Source organism: Ascaphus truei, chromosome 2 (genome assembly GCF_040206685.1).
Source record: "Ascaphus truei isolate aAscTru1 chromosome 2, aAscTru1.hap1, whole genome shotgun sequence".
Lineage (NCBI taxonomy): Eukaryota > Metazoa > Chordata > Amphibia > Anura > Ascaphidae > Ascaphus > Ascaphus truei.
This window is the reverse complement of record NC_134484.1, coordinates 56147763-56168152: the sequence shown is the minus strand read 5'-3', so window position 1 is coordinate 56168152 and position 20390 is coordinate 56147763. Positions and strand designations below refer to the sequence as shown.

At 44.9% G+C, this 20390-nt stretch overlaps 1 protein-coding gene across 2 annotated transcripts in view; it reads right to left on the bottom strand.

Annotated features, from left to right (window-relative positions):
* Window positions 1-20390, bottom strand: part of NUDCD1 (NudC domain containing 1) — a 204385-nt gene that overhangs the window by 101343 nt on the left and 82652 nt on the right. For both annotated transcript variants that reach the window (XM_075582430.1, XM_075582427.1), the window contains exon 6: window positions 9017-9224. In XM_075582430.1, coding sequence (XP_075438545.1) covers window positions 9017-9224 — 208 coding nt within the window. The remainder of the gene's footprint in view (window positions 1-9016; window positions 9225-20390) is intronic.

Genomic DNA, 20390 nt, shown 5'->3' with positions numbered 1-20390 from the left:
TTCGGAGGTAAGTTTGGAGGGTATCTGGGGGCACAGATTCGGGGATATTCCTGATGCGCAGGTTTTGTCGCCGGTCTCCATTTTCCTGGTCTTCCAGGGCGTTTTTTAAGTCCGTAATTTCATGTCCCAGTCTGGCCATCTCGTCCTCCGTATTTGATTGGGCTATCAGGGCTCCGTCCATTTTGGCCTCCAGGTCTTCTGTCCGTTTAGAGAGGGATCCTAGGTCAGTTCTTATCCCATCCAGGGCTGTCTCTAGGTCCTCTTGAAAGCCCTTCCTCATCCTGAGGAAGAGGGATTCAAAGAATTCTTTATTTAGCCCTGGTTGTGTCGGGTCAAATTGTCCCTGCAGTGCGCTCTCCGCAGCATGCTCAGGCTCCTCGTCGCCATCTCGGAGCTCGGCTCCAGCTGTCGTTGCGCGGGAGGAAAAATCTTTGTTACTGTGTTTTGGGCTTTTTTTTGTTGTTTGCCTGCCATTTCCTCAGCTTCAGGTGAAGTATTGGCAGCTTTATTGTTTTTTTTTGGAAGTGTGGGATGCTCGTTCTAATAGTTTTCTTCGGAGGGTGTCAGGAGCTCTTCCCCTAGTCAGCCATTCACAATGACGTCACAGGAAGTCTCGTGCAATAAAGTTTTTGAAAGGCCCACCAAAGCTTACTTATATGCTAAAATGATCTGGCTCCACCAATAAGCCCATAACAAGAGAGCACGTTTTTGCTCTATTAAACGGCTTTAGGAAAGCTTTCAAAAAGATCCCCTGGAGTGTATATATTAAGCCTAAAAAACTGTTTAAACTCAAAATACGCTCTGACATCATAATGTCCAATTATAGATTTTTGGTTCAATAAAAATGTGCATAGCTGTCTATTCTATAGCAACGGCTTAGTCGCTACAGGCAGAAAAAACTGAGCTATAGAACATCAAAAACAAGCATTAATAGAAAACTAAATTCTGGCTTTGCCATGTTAATATAAAGGAAATGGGATGTCATCAAAGAACATCAATTTATAAGCTCTCAGATGTCCTTAGAATTGAGAGGTTATAAATAAGTTGTGTACCTCACATATGCTGTGCTTTATAGAAGCAGATCTCATACAAAAAAAAAAAAGAGCACAAACAGGAGAGGGTTTAATGAGATAAAATAAAGACCATGAAGAATGTACAGCGTACTGAACTGCAAGGGGAAACGTGTGACACAAATTATACATTCCGATTGCATTTTATAGGTGGAATTAATAGGACCACTTTGAAATACTTAAAATTTAGCCGATCGTTTGACACGTGGAGAACAAAGGAAGCACAGAGGGACATATGAAAGGGGGCGGATCAAAGGCGTCAATTCCAGACAAAGGTAAAAAAAAATAGTTTCTCAGATGAATTTCGAGCCTCTTCATAAAGCAGATGGTAATAACTGGAATCCCAATTAAAGCAGGACTCCTACATTCTTCATGATTATCAGTATATGGGATGTGCTTAAAGCGGAATCTGCAGATGTGGTAAGCTTCATTTTTATAACAGAGATCTGAGAAATGAAACAGTGATCCTTTTTGCCAACTACTATACAGTATGCTTACATGTTTTCTTTTAGTACTTGTATTACAAAAGAGAGAAAATGTATCCAACTTACTGTAATATTATTTTCCTAGAACAATATGGCAGTGGGCATCCATAGGGTTAAGTCCATCCTTAGCTTGAGTAGGACAGGAAATTTAATTCTGCAGTTGGTACCATAAAAACACTCCTCCTATCTGCAGGTAGTACCATAAAAGTACTCCTCCTCCTAGCTGCAGGTACTACCATAAAAGTACTCCTCCTCCTAGCTGCAGGTACTACCATAAAAGTACTCCTCCTCCTACCTGCATGTAGTACCATAAAGGTACTCCTCCTCCTACCTGCAGGAAGTCTTTGGTATCTACCATAGCTGAAAAATACAACTGATATATATTAAATACAGGGCGGGTAACTATGTGCCCACTGCCACATGGTTCCAGGAAAAGAAAATCAAGGTAAGTTGGATACATTTTCTCTTTTCCTGTTCCCCATGACAGTGGGCACTGTATGAACATACCGAAGCAATACAATAAGGATGGCAATTATACATAACACTAATATCAGTTTCAACTAATTTATTTTGTTGCTACAGACTTAAGTACTTTGCGTCAGCTGAGGCCTGAATGGCCAGCCTATAGTATTTCATAAATGTGTGTTAAATGACCATACGGCTGCCTTGCAGATTTATACAGGTGATGCCCACGGTGTGGCCTGGCCCTTTTTGAACGAGCCTTTAGACTTAAAAGTGGATTTTCTCCTTTTTGTTCATATGTTTTCCTTACATAAGAAACAATCCATCGGGACATTGTTGCCTTGGACGATGCTTGCCCAGTCCTGGGTTTTTCCTGGGAGGATAAACAGCCTATCCGACTTTCTGATACCTTGCACCCGGTTGATATAGGTTTCCAAACCTCACCACATCGAGATTGTGCAATACTTCCTCTTTCCCGGTTTTGGGCAAACAAAAACCACTTTAGGTTAAAAAAAATGGTAAATTAGTTGCATGACTGCCTTAGGCTGCGTCCAAACTGGTTCTGACCTCGCGAGCAACATCGCTCGCGCCAAATCCAAACCAATGGAGGCCAATGCACGTGTATAGTGCTGCATGGCGAGGTGACCGATGCATGGAGAAACAAAACTGTTTGTCTTTGCCGCGTGTCGGCAGGGTAACGCCAGCGGTTCGCCCAATTAGGACGAACTAGCTCAGTGACGTCATGGCCCCGAAGCACCCTTGTCGCCTCTGCTTGCAGGACAGAAATCTCTCCTGCTGCAGGTGACCGTGACGCCACGCGAACAGTTGCGTGTGCGCACGCTTTCACTATGGCCGAGGCCTTATCCTGGTGAATAATAAGGAATGGTTCTTTGCAAGATAGAGCATGTAGCGTTCCCACTCTCCTTGCTGACGGTATGGCTATGAGGAACGCTATCTTCCATGTCAATAGTGTCAAAGATATTTGATGTACAGGTTCAAAAGATGCACTGTTAGAGCATCCAGAACCAGAGAGAGGTCCCATTATGGAACTGTACTCCTGATTTGTGGTCTTAATCTTTTGACTGCTTGGAAGAAATGAATGATGATTCTCAGCTGCTAGATTTTTCCAGTAGCGCTGATAATGCAAATACTTGCACTTTAATGAACTCAGACCGAGTCCTCTGTCAAATCCTTCTTGTACAAACTGTACCAATGTCACAGAGGTTGGTCAGAAAAAAAAGCCAAAGAGTGTCTATTAGATGGGCAAACCATGGTCTTTTTGGCCTATATGGCACAATCAGTATCACCTCTGCTTGGTCGGTTTCTTTTTTCCTCAATATTTTGCAATAAGAGGGATTGGAGGAAATATGAAGTTTAAAGTGCCACCTGAAGCCGAGGTAATCTGTCTGCATCGCAGAGGGATAAAAATCACCTCATGCAGTAACAGTCCACCTTTTTGTTGTAATATGCAGCCTTCAGGTCTACTTTTGGTTGACCACAACACTTCACTATTTCATGGAAATACTTGGCTGTCTAAGGCCCATTACCCAGGAAGCATTTTGTGCATTTGTGACATAGCCTTCCGCCCATGACAGGATTTCTGATGTCAATTTCATCAGTCTTCCACTCTTTGTTCCTCCTTCACTAATGTTCTGAGGTTGGATCTTATTTGTATATTTCCACGCCTTAGGCCCGGGCCATAGAGCACTCAGGCGTGCTGAGCCGCGCTGAACAGATGCAGAACGCCCCTGCATCTGTTATCAGCGCGGCTATAGTTTCTCCGCGCTGATGCGCGCTGAGGAGAAACTCTTCCCCGAGCGCCAAACTGATATATTTGGTGCTCGGGGAAGCGGAGGAGCGGTCACGTGACCGCTCCCATCCAATGGGGCTGCAGCCGGTTCCCTACAGAGCCGCCATTACCAGCCAGAAGGTGTTGTGTGTGTATGTGTGTATGTGTGTATGTGTGTGTGTGTGTATGTATGTATGTATGTATGTATGTGTGTGTGTAGGAGGGGGGGGGGGGAGAGGGTGATGCCCCGATCGCTGTCTCCCTTCTGCTCCGGTCCCTGCCCCCCTTCTGCTCCGGTCCCTGCCCCCCTTCTGCCCCGATCGCTGTCTCCCTTCTGCTCCGGTCCCTGCCCCCCTTCTGCTCCTGTCCCTGCCCCCCTTCTGCTCCGGTCCCTGCCCCCCTTCTGCTCCTGTCTCTGCCCCCCTTCTGCTCCTGTCCCTGCTCCCCTTCTGCTCCGGTCCATGCCCCCCTTCTGCTCCTGTCCCTGCCCCCCTTCTGCTCCTGTCCCTGCCCCCCTTCTGCTCCGGTCCTCTCTCTCTTCTGCTCCTGTCCCTGCCCCCCTTCTGCTCCGGTCCCTGCCCCCCTTCTGCTCCGGTCCCTGTCTCCTGTGTGTGTGTTGTGTGTGTGTCTGTGTGTGCATTGTGTGCTTTGTGTGTGTGTCTGTGTGTGTGTATGCATGTATGCATGTGTGTGTGTGTGTGTGTGTGTTTGCATTGTGTGTGTGTGTATGCATGTGTGTGTGTGCAGTGTGTGCATTGTGTGTGTGTGCAGTGTGTGCATTGTGTGTGTATGCATGTGTATGCATGTGTATGTGTGTGTGCATATGTGTGTATATATAAGATGTGTGTGTGTGTGTGTGTGTGTGTATATATATGTGTGTGTGTGTGTCCATTGTGTCCATTGTGTGCATTGTGGGTGTGTGTGTATGCATGCATGTGTGTGTGTATATGTGTGTATATATATAATGTGTGTGTGTATATATATATATATATATGTGTGTGTGTGTGTGTGTGTATGCATGTGTGTGTGTATATATATAATGTGTATTTGTGTGTGTGTGTGTGTGTGTGTGTGTGTGTGTGTGTGTGTGTGTGTGTGTGTGTGTGTGTGTGTGTGTATATATATATATATATATATATATATATATATAATGTGTGTATGCATGTGTATGCATGTGTGTGTTTGCGTGCGTGCGTGAATATATTTATCAAAGTTGCACAATGTTAATAAATAATTTATTCTCACCACGTCTTTTTTTTTTTTTTTAATTTTTAAAATATTATATAATATACACACACACGTTCCCCAGTGACACACAAACACACAGAACACTTCAAAGTGACACACACACACACACACACACACACACTGACAGCTACCAAGTGACACACACACACACACAGTGATACCCGCCTCCCAAGCGCGCTTGCTGTCTCCTCTGTCAGGACAGCAAAAAGCTCCTGGTAGCGCGAGCGTCAGCAAGCGAGAGCACTGCTCAGCTATGCTCAGTGCACTATGTCCGAGGCCTTATATGTTCTTGGAACGCTTCTAGCACTCTATGAACTGCCTTGGGCTCCAGCAGATTTGCTGGTAAATGCTGAACTTTTGCTGACCAAGTACCTTGCGCCACTAAATCTTTCATCTGCGCTTCCCAACCTGCGCCGCTGGCATCTGTGGTAACCAATGCACTTGGCATAGCGTATGTCCTTATAACAGATTTTGGGCATTCTTCTACCATCTAAGGCTGCGACGGCGACATCGCTCGAAAACAAATGCATTGTCGCAGTCGCAAGCACTTATAGTAAGCGCGGAGCGACGCAAATGTTTGAAGCTGGACAAATATTTTTTTTCAGAGGCTGTCGCCACATTTTACAGCCTCTGAACCAATCAAAGACCTGGTCGCCCGCGACGTCGCCGGAAAGCGAATTACAACCGGTCGCGTCGCCGTCACTATAAGCTTAGCCTTAGTTCATCCTTTGTGTGTAGGAATATATATTTATATCTTTATTTCTCGTCATATCTTTGGATTTTCGTTCCATTTTGCAATAAATGTTGTTGTACAGGCCTCATATGAAGCCCTGCCCATGTACCAAATTTAGCGTTGACATGAAGGGAAGCTTGCCGTCCTGATTCCTCTTGTCCGGACCCCGATGTCTTGGGCCTTTGAGTGAAGCAAACAAACTTCTCCTTCTGCCATATGAAATTCTATTACCAGGAATTAAATGGATTATGCTGAAATAAATTGTCTCTTGTTTTTGTTTACAATACAAACATGACGTCGTAGGAACTACCTCTCTGTTTTGTAATAATCGCACATAACCTAGGGATTTTACCAATACAGTAGGTCGTCCAAGTAAGGGTATATTTCTATGCCCATCTTCCTTAATTCCGCTATCAATGGTGCCAACACATCCGTCATTGTTCTTGGCGATGTTGTTAGGCCAAATGGAAGAGACATATATTGGTAATCCAGATTTACTGAGAATCTGGAGAATTTTTGATGTTTCTTCGCTACTGGAATGTACAAGTAGGCATCTGAGACCTGTTAATCTGACCCAAACCTAGAGGCCTATGCAGAGAGCAGCGGTAAGGGGAATAGCGGCATTTTTTGGAGAAAAATGTCTGTAGAAAGGCAGGTACTGGCGAGTTTTTAAAAAAGCGCCATTTTTTTTTTATTTGCAAATTTCGCCGCGCGGCTGGAGAGAACCTAAATCTCTCCAGTGTTGAAAACTGCCGTATTCAGAGAGGCGCGATCGCCATCTAGAGGCTGTTCGCGGCAAAAAAATGGCGCGATTTTCAACATTTTGCTTCTCCAAAAAATTTTGGCAAGAAGCTGGAGCTCGGCGGCCGGTGGGGGAGGAAAAAAAAAACGCGATTTTTTCCCCACAAGTTTCAACAGCGCGCATATCGCCGGTTGAAACTCTCCATATGCAGACAGGATTCTAAATGCAGTTTTCGGACCTTTCTGCATATGGAGAAAAAAACTCTCCATTAAAGCTACTTTTTATTCCCCTCTCCAATTTTAAATAGCGCTGCTCTCTGCATGAGGCCCCTAAAGTTTTGCTTTCTGGACAATGGTATTTAGTGACATCATTTTGAAGTTTATTTGTAAGTAGATATTCTGTTCACTAAAAAAAAAAAAAAAAATATATAGAAAGATGCGTCCCAAGATATAAACAATAAATTTAATGGATCATCATATATAACATACAGTAGGCAGGTAGCCCACACCTACAGGTAGGTGTGGGCTACCTGCCTATGTTATAGGATGATCCATTAAATATCTTATTTTCAAGCCTATGTAGTGCTCTGCTTTTTTCCTATTTGTATTCTACTCAAGGTAAGGATGGACATAATCCTATGGTGCCCACTGCCATGTGAAAAAGGAAATAGTTTTTGTTTTGCTCCATTAAACTGCTGACAGTGTACTTGGCGCTGTAAATAGAAGGCACTGTCACGGTAGACCAGGACAATTACACCAGGGATCAATACACTAGACAGAACTGCAGAGTTCAACAAAAGTTAATTTATTGGAAACAAGATTCCACAAACTTCCAGTACATAAGACACACACAAACTCACCCAACTGGGGTAATTGGGGTAACAACCTAGAGCCCTAAATGTGGGGACCTCCATCCAGAAGTTAACCCCGATACGTGTTCCCAAGTTGCGCTCTATCATTGCTGGTAGGAGCAGCACTGCCTTGCTCTCCGCTAGTCAGCAGTTTAAAATTCCTCGCCGTCGCTTCCCTCCAAACTCCTCCGCAAGTCTCCGGAACACCCTCGGATGACGTCGGATATTTAAAGGGTCCTCTTCGGATCTCCTAGTATGCCACAATAAGTCTCTGGAACCAAAGTCGGGTTCCTACTGATATAGCCATCAGTCTCCATCCACCAATATGGAGGTCAGAGGCCCGACCAATCCCAGAGTGGATTGTCTTCCGAGTCCAATTGGTGAACGAGGGCTTGCTTGCTTTGGACCAATCAGGAGCGACGGGAAGTTACAGGACTTCCAGGACAGCTCACAGGGACGGGCTTAAGTCGAGCGAAGCATTTGAACGGACCAATGGGAATCGTATCTACAGAGCACAGTCCGGGCAACGGTTCCTCTTTCCCTCCCAAAAACCTCAGAAGGGATAGGCGATTCAGTGTCTGGGCTTAACAATGGTCCTCTCGTAGGGAGCCATATCCCCCACACCTGAGTCCACAGTTCTGCCTTGCTCAACAATGTCCCAAGTCACTCACCTTATCTCGCCCAAGATCTCCTTTGTGTTGAGGCTGAATAGTTGTATACCCACCTTCCTCACAAAGTACCGTACATTTAAACCACTCAACATACAGTTAACCCTGGTTCCTGAAGTGCTGGAACCAGGCTTCTGAAAATAATAATATCTGCCCCCCGGATTGGTACAATAAACTGTACATACACAAATAAATACATCATATTATTGACAGGTAGAGGTCATGGTGGGCTTAACCTTTATTTAAGAGCAGCCAAACCTACCCCTACCGTCAGAGGTACACATTCTCTACCGTGTAGAGTCAACAATCTAATTTTTGGTGCCTGGGGCACAGGGAGATGGATAAAAATTACTTGACCAAGGTCACAACGAGCACACAATAGGATTTGAACCAGATGCCCCTGCTTAAAACTCAGTCTCATTGTTTTCAGAGTCAGTATTGTATACATGACCAAACTTCCCAACTGATCTAGAAACATAGAAAATGAAAGCAGCCAAGAACATATTGCTCTACTCACATCAGAGAACGAAAGTTGTCTTATTATTGAGCTCTGGACACTTTTCTTTTGAGTAATTAAATTAGACCATATTTAAAATCAATTCTGCCAGAGATAATATAAGTTCCTATCTTGATACCAAACGGTTGAAACAGTTGTCTGTGAGTAGGTTTACAGGCTATGCAATTCTTTAACCCAGGCTGTGCTGACAAGCTGTGTAGTACGGCAGGCATAAGCTTATAGGGGTCCAAGTTAAAATGGATACGAAGCAAAAGGTGACACAGTGGGCTTATTTGCATGTCATTGCCCAGAATCCATGGCTGTGGAAGCATTGTATGCCAAGATATAATGGTGAAAAGCAGGGTTGCAGACCTGTCAGACATGTGAAAGTGCTTACAAGTGATATTTTCATTGGCTTCATATACCTTCAAATATTCAGAATGTACAGTAGGATTCTAAATGATAAGACTTACCTCTTTCCGTCTTTTATAATCCAAACACTACTTTCATGATCAATGACTGAATGGAGTTGTCCTTTCAGGAAAGTGTCCTGTTCACTTAAAGAAACACTGATCTGTTCAGGAGAAAACTTAATCTTAATGTCCTCTTTTGTCCTGCCTTCAGGGAGCTGGAAAGTTACGGTCACATCTTCTTCAGTCTGTTCCCAGTAGTAGAGAGGTTCTACAAAATAAGACATATATGAAATAATCACATCGATAACCTTTTTTCATATACCACTTTACTTCAAATGGGACACAAAGTCCTTCCAAAATTACAATACGAATATAATATTAGTTGGCAAAATTACAGGGCTACAAACTGTATTCATAAATGCAGGTCCCTATTCCAAATAGGCTGCAGCCTAATAATTGTACAGTAGTACCGTAGGTTCTAAAATAATGGCATGGAAATAGATTTGGCAGTACCAATAAGGGTCATACTTGCCAAGCTGTGCCAAGCCATATATCACATTATTGCCCAAACAAATTACATTTACAAGCAGTACATCAGAACCCAATTAAAAGATTCAAACTCTTGTGAAGTTTTCCAGCTGCCTGCAACAAAATTGGTTGGAAAGTACAGAAGTGCTCTAGCAAAATAGTTAAAATCCAGAAAAACACATTCAGTTGCAGTACTACACAACACCATAATAGTGTTTTTCATAAACTATGGATGTATGAACAATGAACAATGTGTACATCATTAAAATTACATTTGTTCAGTAACACAAGGTGCCTGGTTTCGTTAAAGCTTTGTGATGTGTTTTTAAACACTTACAATACAGAATTCTCAGAATTCAAGTTACAACCTTTCCACACAATGGGATTACTTTTGATTTATGTTGAAAATAGACCATACAACACCTACTGTACAAAGAGGACTCATTAACTTATATATATAACTTAGAAAATATGACATACCAAGCAAACATGACAATGTGCAAGCTACTGAAAATATACCTTTATACAGTACATTTGCCACACTGAAAACCTGCAAATTCTTAATAATCACTCTGCTTGGAACTGTAAATGGTATACTCAGAAAAACCTCTCAGAAATGATCTATTGTGACGTAAAGCACTGCTAAAAAATAATAGGAGCTGAAAGCAATCTTCCATTTGTCACAACGGTGTTAAAAATAAAAAAGTTGCACAAAAAATGTCGAGTTATCAGGATCCAAGGTTGCAAAGCAATGCCTTATACATAACTGCACAATACTGCAATATACATGTAACACCTCTTCCCCCGGCCAACAGAAGAGGGGCCACACCAAAGTGTACCAATGTCTGTCTGTTGCTGTATTAAAAGTGATGCTCCAGTAGCTCTTGTTAACTTATTCTCTCAGGGGCTGGCATCCGTGAGCAATAAGAGGGCACTAGGAACGTTTCTTAACTTTATTATACCAGACCAACATAACTTCTTCTTTGGAATGTCCTGACAACATTCCCAAAGAGGCACAACCTTTTCTTTGCCGTCACCTTCAGGACAATACACTTGTCTAGCCAATGGCCGCTCCCACCTCCATTGGGACCCGTTGGCAGGGTGCCCTCATGCTTGAGGCTGCATACCCTATCTAGGTGTGCAGAGTGTTTGGGGGCATTGGCAGCCATTCAGGGAGGATGCGCATGCGCAGGGAACCCACAGAGCGGCAGCCATTAAAAGGACAGGCTCCGTAAGGGGTTCAGGGGCTGCTAGTTAAAGAGCAAGCACAGCCAACTGCGTGGCAGGATTCTCTGAGAGGAAAGAATAAATTTGACGCGCTCAGGAGGAGCACATCAGTCGGAAACACGACAGCAACGGGATAGGTAAGGTCCAGGGAGAAGTGCTCCACTGGACTAGGCCAGAATACCCCCTTAGGTTACAGCTACACCGCTCACCATTAGCTTGCGTGTTGTAGGGCAGGCCCTAAGGCAGGGATGTTTCCCTTAGCACAGTAGTGTTAATCAGCCCAGCGGTGACGGACACAGGCGGTGTGCGTGGCCTTTGTCTAGGACCAGACCAGACACCAAGTCAGAGACTATACTAAGGTGGGACACTCCAACCGGATACCACCCAACGCGGAGGCGGATCTTCGGTGGAACAGACTGACCGTTTGCTTAGTCTTACTCAGCGATCACCAGGGCTGGAGCTCCGGCCAAGTATTTCTACAAGTGCACCAACCATTCACGTGGGGGAGCACTGTCGCACACTTGGGATAGGCTTTCGTGGCTTGGACACAGGGACACTGGTGCCCCTGCACCCAATTACTGTGGGGAAATTCACTGGGTTGGCGTTTTTTCCTACTGTATGGTATTGTGTGGATTTGTTAATATTATTATTACTACAAGTTATGTCCAGTAAACACTGTTACACATATCCTGTGTGTGTATTGTTACTGGTCATATAGTCATGGAGAGGGCGGTCCCACTTCGAAGGATCCCTTTCAGGTGGAGGCACTGTTAGTATACTCATTGCACACCCCAGACTCCCAGTGGCAGAGGATCAGGCCTCGTGTTTGTCACGCAGGTATTAGCAGCACACTTGATCGCCCTGACACAGGGGAAAGGGGGCTACATTGGGAGGCGCTGCTGAGATTAAGACTTGGGGTGCCCGACTCAGTAGTGCAAATTAAGAAAAATATACCATCTTCTTCCATTCCAAGCAACAGGTCTGCAACTGGGCCCTGGAACTCAACGGGTCTCCCCACCACGTGGTCACGGTGGGAGACGTGCCATTTGACAACACCCCTCAAGACGTCCTTGACCGACTCGGGCCCCTCCCGGGTTTTGCTAACGTCCGGCAAATAGGCCGAAAGTGAGACCCCACTTTCCGCTGAAACATCCTCCTAATGGCAACCAGCCACGAAGTACATGAGGACGATACTCCCATGGCCCTACACTTTCCGGGAGCCCAACCCCCGGTTTACCCGTTAATCTTTCCAGAACTGTCACTACATATAGCGACTTCCAGTCCGAGAATCATACCCGAGGTACCATATCAAGTGGAAACTCCGCGTCTGTCCTATACCCCCGGGAAGCACGACGCCCTGCTCACAGGGTGGTCGCTACTATACTCTGATCCCCTCCTACCCACAGTGATTTTCAGTCCAGGAACCCCGCTGGAGGCACCACCCCCCTCCGACACAAAGAGCACGGTGCTAGTCTAGAACCCACCCTAGCACAAGGCCAGAACCTCACAGTCATCTGCCCACAGGGGACTCCTGTACTTTGGGAGTAACTTCACCTCAACTGGTGGAAGCCATAACGCAGTCCTTGCACTCCCAGAATTATCGCAAGTTAAAGGCATTCTCCGGGATTACACCCACACCCCTGGGGGAAGAAGGATTCGAGGTCTGGAGGGAACATGCCTGCCACGTGCTCAGCGAGTAGTCCTGTTCAGAGGCCGTCAAGAGGCAACGACTGATAAAGTGTCTCTGGCCTCCGGCGGAGCAGCTCGTGTAAATGCACCACGAGACAGAGGGAGAAGTCCCCGCCCAGGAGTTGATTAAACTCCTCACTCGAGCATATACTGCTGAAGACGACGAGGAGTAACTCCTGGTTCAGTTCCGTGCTTTCTACAGAAGGAAGGTGAGGAACTGTCTGCATTCTCCCAACAGCTCCAACTGTCCATATGGGGGTTACGCTCCAAGAGAATCATCCCTGCAGCAGTGGTGGACCAATACAGATTCCGACAGCTCCTGAAGGGATCGCTACCGTCACACCCTGTGGCCCTCATGATGCGAGGCTCTCCTCCTGCTGCCAAACCCCCCCAGCTTCATGGAGCTACTGAACCACATCAGAAAACAGGAGGTTCAATTACACTTCCACACCCCCAGGAAGTCTAAAGACTCACGTAAGGAAGAGACCAAAGGGCTGTCGGCCCAGAAGGCCAAGGAAGCGGAAAGCACAGAGGATAACCTTACTTCGAGGATGCCGGCCTCCAAGCCCATGATGCCCCGAAGAACGACCCCTACCTTAAGTGCAGCGTAACCCAAAATAACCGCTGCTTCACCTGCGACTAGGAAGGGTACTTGGCCAAAGATTGCCCAAAGTCCAAAACTCCCCCTTCAGGGGCTATAGCCTACATGGTTCAGATGACAGAACCCCTGTCACATCCCTGGGAAGTGCCCCAGCGACCGAGTCCAAAGAAGCACCCCAACTGGACACAGTCGGGTGGGTCCGGCGGCGATAATATGAGTACTGGTAGAAGGGATCTACGCCTCTGCACTACTGGACACGGGATCCCAGGTGACCATTATCTACCGCCCCTTCTATTATTCTCATCTCAAACATCTGCCTATGCAGTCAGCTGAGAAGATGAAGCTATGGGGTCTCAGCAAGGATAACTACCCCATCAACAGTGTGGTCCGGGTGCGGCTGGACATAACCCAGCTGAACACCAACAAGACCCACCCCATGGAAGTAGAGGCTCTAATCTGTCCCGAGTCCCGGGAAAATCCAAGCTCCCCATGATACTAGGGACCAACGCAACGTGGTGCGAACGTTGATCCAAGCCTATCTACAGGAAGCAGGAGAATTGTCCCTATCTGCCCTATAGATTCACATGGTCCTCAAAAGACGAGTGCTATAAGATCTCTGCCCAAGACGGATTCGGCCAATTTTTCAATTTAGAGAAAATTCCACTAGGGGGAGTAAAGTGACCGAGATTCCACTAGGGGGAGTAAAGCACATGGCTGTAGTACCCAACTACCTACGGCGTGACAACGCTGACTGGTACTTTTCTGTGGGGACTACTGTGACAATGAGGGGGTAAACCAGGCCATTAATAAAGGTATTATGCCAGGCTGATAACCTCTGAGCCACATTGGGTAGATAGAATGTCAGCTCTTGAATCCGTGTATGATACCTGCAATGTATGTAATTGTATTATATTTATGTATGTTTTTACTTTTCCAGAAGTGTTACCCAGTGGAGATTCTCAGGCGATGAGTTTCAGGGGGGACTTTGTGGTAAAAGTATTGTCAGAATGTGTCTAGGTAGAAGGGGTCCAGAGTTGCTGGTCACACTAAAAATGTATCCGGTAATCAGGTCAGATTCCCGGGGACATAGACACATCACTCCGGTCAAAGTCTTCCCTGGAAAGCAGTTGCGCGACTCACCGCCAGGTTTCCCTGCTTCAGCACAGGCCAGAAAGTTAAATGGGGCATAAGGATGTGTGTATCCCGGGTACAGTCAGGGGTCCCTAGGTTAATGGGGGTCCCCCATATATACCCAGATCATCGGAACAAAGTATAGAGGTTCTGGGGTGGTTCAACCATTGATAAGGTTGCAAGGCTGATTTCATGTCCAAGTCCAAATTCCTATGTGTTTAGAAAAGTAATTCTGAGATTGAACCCAAGGATTATTTCGTTCAACTTTTAAAACATTTTCTTATAGGAAGGTCTAGGAGCGCTGAAACTGAACGTGCACGTCTTTTCAGTCAAACCTAGTAAACGAGGGACTTAGAAGAAATTGTGAAATATTTTTATTTTAACATTGTGTGTAATGGTAAATGTTTATGCACTGTATATGAGCTGGGGATTTCCAAGTCCGTGGTTCCGAGAGACCAATTGGTCTCTAGTAAAAAAACTTACGCATGAGGCGTAAATGCACAACATCAGTCAAATTTAAAATACAGGCTAAATATCTAAAAGAAAGATTTTTGGATCACAGATATCCTATAAACACCTTGAAACAGGATTATAATTGTGCATTGGACAGTAACAGAGATACTTTCCTCTTAACTACCACCAAAGCTGGTACTGCCGAGATTAAATGCATACGTATGTACAAATCACAGATGGAGCCAACTGAAATCTATCTTTACAAGACATTGGCATGTCCTTAGATCGGACACAGATCTAGCAAAAGTATTAAGAAGTACACCTAGCATAGCGACTAGAGGATTAAAAAAATAATGTGTGTGATGACCTGGTACACAGTCATTTTCAACATAAGCATACCAAATCTTGGCTTAGCTCCTCCTTGAAAGGTTCCTATCAATGCAAAAATTGCAAAGTTTGCAAGTTTATATGATCTACAAAGGCTTTCCATAACACTGACAACTCCAAGTCCTATGTGATCAGGCACTTCATCTATTACAAAACCAGCAATGTGATCTACCACAACATCTTTGAGCTGCAAAGACATGTCTTAGAATATGTTAACTCAATTATCAATGAACCGGAAACTTCAGTAGCACATCAACTTACAACAAAATGGCAATGCTAGCTGCCTGTCCTTTATGGGCATTGATCACTTAAAAAGCACCATGAGAGTAGGCGATACTGACAATAGATTACTGAGGAAAGAGTCTGAATGGATTTACCGCTTAAAAACATTGAGTCCTCCTGGACTCAATAAAGGCTTTACATATGCTCCTTTCATATAAATACATCAAGATCTGGTATTTCCATCTGAATTCTAATTTGACTATAACTGTACTGTTATCACTTTAATATATCTAAGGTCCCATCAAAATCCTGAGTTGGGACAATCCTTATATAGATTCTATATTCAAATAATTGCACTTCCTAATGTATCCATACAATGTACCTATATATTCAACTTAATTTCTTTGAGTGAATGCAGCTACAGTAATACCCTAACCTTTTGATTCCCACATTTCCATCCAGTTGTTTCACTATTTGTATCCCTACACATTACTAACAGTGTTATAGTAATGTGAATACAATTAATTAAATATGAATTTAATTGCATTGTTTTTATTTTTTAAATTGTCACATCACTTGCTCAACTCATGATTTAGGTCTTGTGACACTGTATGTATTTTAACTCCAGCAAAAAGGGGGAGGAACGTACTTTTGAGGTGCTCCTGCATACAAGGCATTACAATTAGTCCCTGATTAACATTGGCCGTTATGTTATCAGTCACCATGGTAACGAGATGGACATTTAAAGCCAGGACCTCCCCTCCACTCACCTTCCCTGATGAAGCGACATTCTGAGTGAAACGTTTAGGGCTTGGTGACATGTTAACATCACTCAAGGAAGTACTGGTGGGGAGACAGTTTGTTTGAGCATAGAGGGCAGAGCTCCGCTATTCAGCTGCATAGACTACCAGGCTTACACAAGCCGATTTTTAGTAGACAGCCAGTTAGAGCCGCATGTCAGGCAGTATATCTGCTATATAATTCATCTGTTCCGCTGATAACTTAAGTTTATAGGCAGCCAGATAGAGTTGCGCTGTGATAGTCAGCAAACAGCCTGTTAAAGCTGCATTCTGTAAATATATCATTGACATCAGAGCTAAACGCTTCTTGTTTCACCAATTATGGTGGTCAAGTAGGCAGTTAGTTAAAGCTGCATAGTGCCAATATAACTTATGAGCATACAGCAAGCAGCCAGTTAGAGCTGCATTTAAACACATGAGATAATATCCTAAACAGGCATTAGTCACCCGACTGGCTCTCATAGAGGAATTCAGTAAACCTCCACACACGCTTCACACAGGAGTTACACTTTTCCTGTCTGAGACACAGTGTTTATCCACATTATATAGGCAATCCACTTACATCTAATTTGAGATGCCTACTGTAGCCAAGTTCATAAAATGAATCAATTTGTAACTTCTGTCACTATTTACAACATGTGTTATAGTTCTATGTTGTGTTCCAAGGGATTCACCGTTGGGGTGTTTCAAAAAGCATCAAAACAAAAGAAGAGTAAAGGATTCATGGATTTTGCAAAATTAAAATATTTATTGAGCCAGGATGTTCCAACGTTTCGGCCGTCTAGGCAGCCTTTTTGTCAAGGTGTGGCATACATTAAGTCCATATGGACCCAGTCTTTATAGCATGTGAATTATCTAATGTCCCAAGTGATTCCAATAACGCTGTGGTTATGCACCTGATCCTCGCGCCGTTCTTGGGACTTAATTCACAAGTCTCCAAACACGTATGATTATTTACTGCAGTAAGCCATGCTAAGTCAGTAGACACCTTAATGCCCATTCAAGTGAATGAGTTATAGTGTCTTTTGGCCCCATAAGGGGTCTTATGGGTTAGTAGCTTTTAATAAATATTGTCGAGGGTGATTAACTTGCACATATTCAGCTTCTGGGCTTGTACATGAAAAGCAGTTCAGACCTGTCCATTTCTATGTTGCCGTCACCTAAAACCACAGTCGAAGAAGACGAGGGCATGGGACCATTGTGCTCTGCTTGTCAAATCAAGATACAAAGAGATTATTAATGAATCTCCATGCACCTTAGATATCCAATGGCAACAATGACAGCACAAACACAAGATGGCTTTATAAAATAAATAATACTATTCCTAAATGCTTGTATTTTACATTTCCCAGAAACGCATTTAAATTCTTTAGGCTGTGACCAGCTCTGTTTCGCATGTGAAATGAATGCATCGATCCTTCAATTAATCTACCTCAAAAGAAGGAGTGGGAGAAGGAGTGGCTCGGTGAGTAACGACTAGCACTGAAGCAGGAGAACCTGGTTCAATTCCCGGTGCCGGCTCCTTGTGACCTTGGGCAAGTCACTTTATCTCCTTTTGCCTCAGGCACAAAAAAACATAGATTGTAAGCTCCACAGGGCAGGGACTGTGCCTGCAAAATGTCTCTATAAAGCGCTACGTAAAACTAGCAGCGCTATACAAGAACATGCTATTATTAAAAGACTAACAGTACTTTAGTTCTTTTTATTGTTTGCTGAATTGTTACATTTGTGGGGCAATGTAGCATTACCTAACTTTTGGTTTGTTGAACAAAAGGTCATGCTTGCACAGTAAATGCATTAAAAATGATATCTTGTCAAGATAAAAAGACTACCGACAAAGCGATCCTTTTGTTGCTACCTAGAATGCACCACGCTATTAAGCAGTAGGTTATGTTTATCGAAATTGGTATAATTGGTCTCAGCGATGACCGCTATTGTCCATATAATTGCACTGCTATGAAAAGAACTCTGCAATTATACAGTTATGCTGACGTCACTGCTGTGAAGACATTAACAATAGGTTACATGTAATACTACTAGAAGGTATAATGTGCACAGGGACTTGTACATAACATGAGTACATGTGATGTGTGTGATCTGCAAAAAAAAACAAAAACAACCCATTTTCTTATGCCTTATTAAAGAAATACGTGTCATTTTCTTATGTAGCGAACACATTAAACACAGCCATGTACACAGAATATTGCTAGAACATGATGTTCCTAAGCCAGTTGCGTAAGCTAGACATGCACGGGCCCCCCTGGCAAAAACATTTCAGGGACCCATTATCAGAGAACATATTGCAGTGATTCAGGTGTTTCCATCGGGGACCCCCCCACCAGCATGTTGGCAGCCCTGCGAAGACCCCCCTCCACATACTACCAACCCCCCCACCCCCCATTTACACCTCCTCACACTCCTCTAATCACCCCTCTCTCCTCATGTATTTCTCACCCCTCTTACACCCCCTCCCTAACTACCCCCCTTTTCCTCTCAAACTCTCTCTCCCCCGCCCCCCACACACTCAATCCAGCTCCCACAATCCTCCCCTTCATTTCCCCGTCCGCCCCTAGACACACACACAATTCCTCCCCTACAATACAGTGCCCCCTGCACAAAACACAAATTAGTATAACCACCTACACACACACACTACAATAACTTCCTCCCACCCCCCCACACACACACTACAATAACTTCCTCCCGCCCCCACACACACACACTACAATAACTTCCTCCCACCCCCACACACTACAATAACTTCCTCCCACCCCCACACACACACTAACTTCCTCCCACCCCCACACACTACAATAACTTCCTCCCGCCCCCTACACACACTACAATAACTTCCTCCCACCCCCACACACTACAATAACTTCCTCCCGCCCCCACACACACACTACAATAACTTCCTCCCGCCCCCACACACACACAACAATAACTTCCTCCCACCCCCACACTACAATAACTTCCTCCCACCCCCACACACACACTACAATAACTTCCTCCCGCCCCCCCCCACCCCCACACACTACAATAACTTCCTCCCGCCCCCACACACACTACAATAACTTCCTCCCGCCCCCCCCACACACACTACAATAACTTCCTCCCCCCCCCCACCCCCCCCCACCCCCACACACTACAATAACTTCCTCCCGCCCCCACACACTACAATAACTTCCTCCCGCCCCCACACACACACACTACAATAACTTCCTCCCGCCCCCACACACACACTAAAATAACTTCCTCCCACCCCCACACACACACTACAATAACCTCCTCCCGCCCCCACACACACACTACAATAACTTCCTCCCACCCCCACACACTACAATAACTTCCTCCCGCCCCCACACACACTACAATAACTTCCTCCTGCCCCCTACACACACTACAATAACTTCCTCCCACCCCCACACACTACAATAACTTCTTCCCGCCCCCACACACTACAATAACTTCCTCCCGCCCCCACACACACACTACAATAACTTCCTCCTGCCCCCTACACACAAACTACAATAACTTCCTCCCGCCCCCCCTACACACAAGTGCAGGGAACCCTGGTTGAAAAACACTGGTGTACAGTATACTGCACAGTAACTTCTTCTTTTAAAACAGTTAACTATAGACAACTGTGTAAAGAATGACAGAAACTATTTTTAAAATGCTCTAATAAAAAGAAGATTGTTATCACTGTAGCCCTGTTTCCTATTGAATACAGTACGCTACCAATGCTGTGTAACCTGTTGGCTCGCAGGGACCTGAGCCTCCGGCACGGAGAGCCTGGGGCAGCTGTATGAATAAGGATAATCTCTTACTTGGTGCAGCGCCTCCACCTGCGATGGCTCCCAGCAGAGTGGAAGTTGTTCCTCGCAGGACAATAATATATCACACACACAGCATATAAAAGTAACCAATGACTTTACTAACGCAACCATAACCTTGCATATCATAAACAGGTGTCCCTCCCTAGAGGAGACACTATACTACTGCGTCTCGCAGGACGCGACCCCTTCACCGTGTACCCACACCGTGTCCAGTTCCCACACTCAATATTGCCCCACCCCCAAAGTGAGGTATATGTGTGTTACTGCGCAGCCACTATGTTCGGATATGAATATATGTATATAGTTGGTGCACTTGATGATGTTACCTGCCGAGCGCTCCAGCGCTCGGGCCTGCCAAAGAACTTCACAAAGGATCAGACAACGAATGACTTCCAGAAATACCTTCCGGGGCGATCCCACCCGGTTGGCTGCTACTGCGTGGCCGAGGTCTGAGCCCAGACCTCTGGTATGATAGTGCAACAGTCTCTTAATGTACAACTCTCCTGCTGATGCTAAGGGGCTGATGGCCAGTCCCTACTTCCGCTTCACTCTACGGG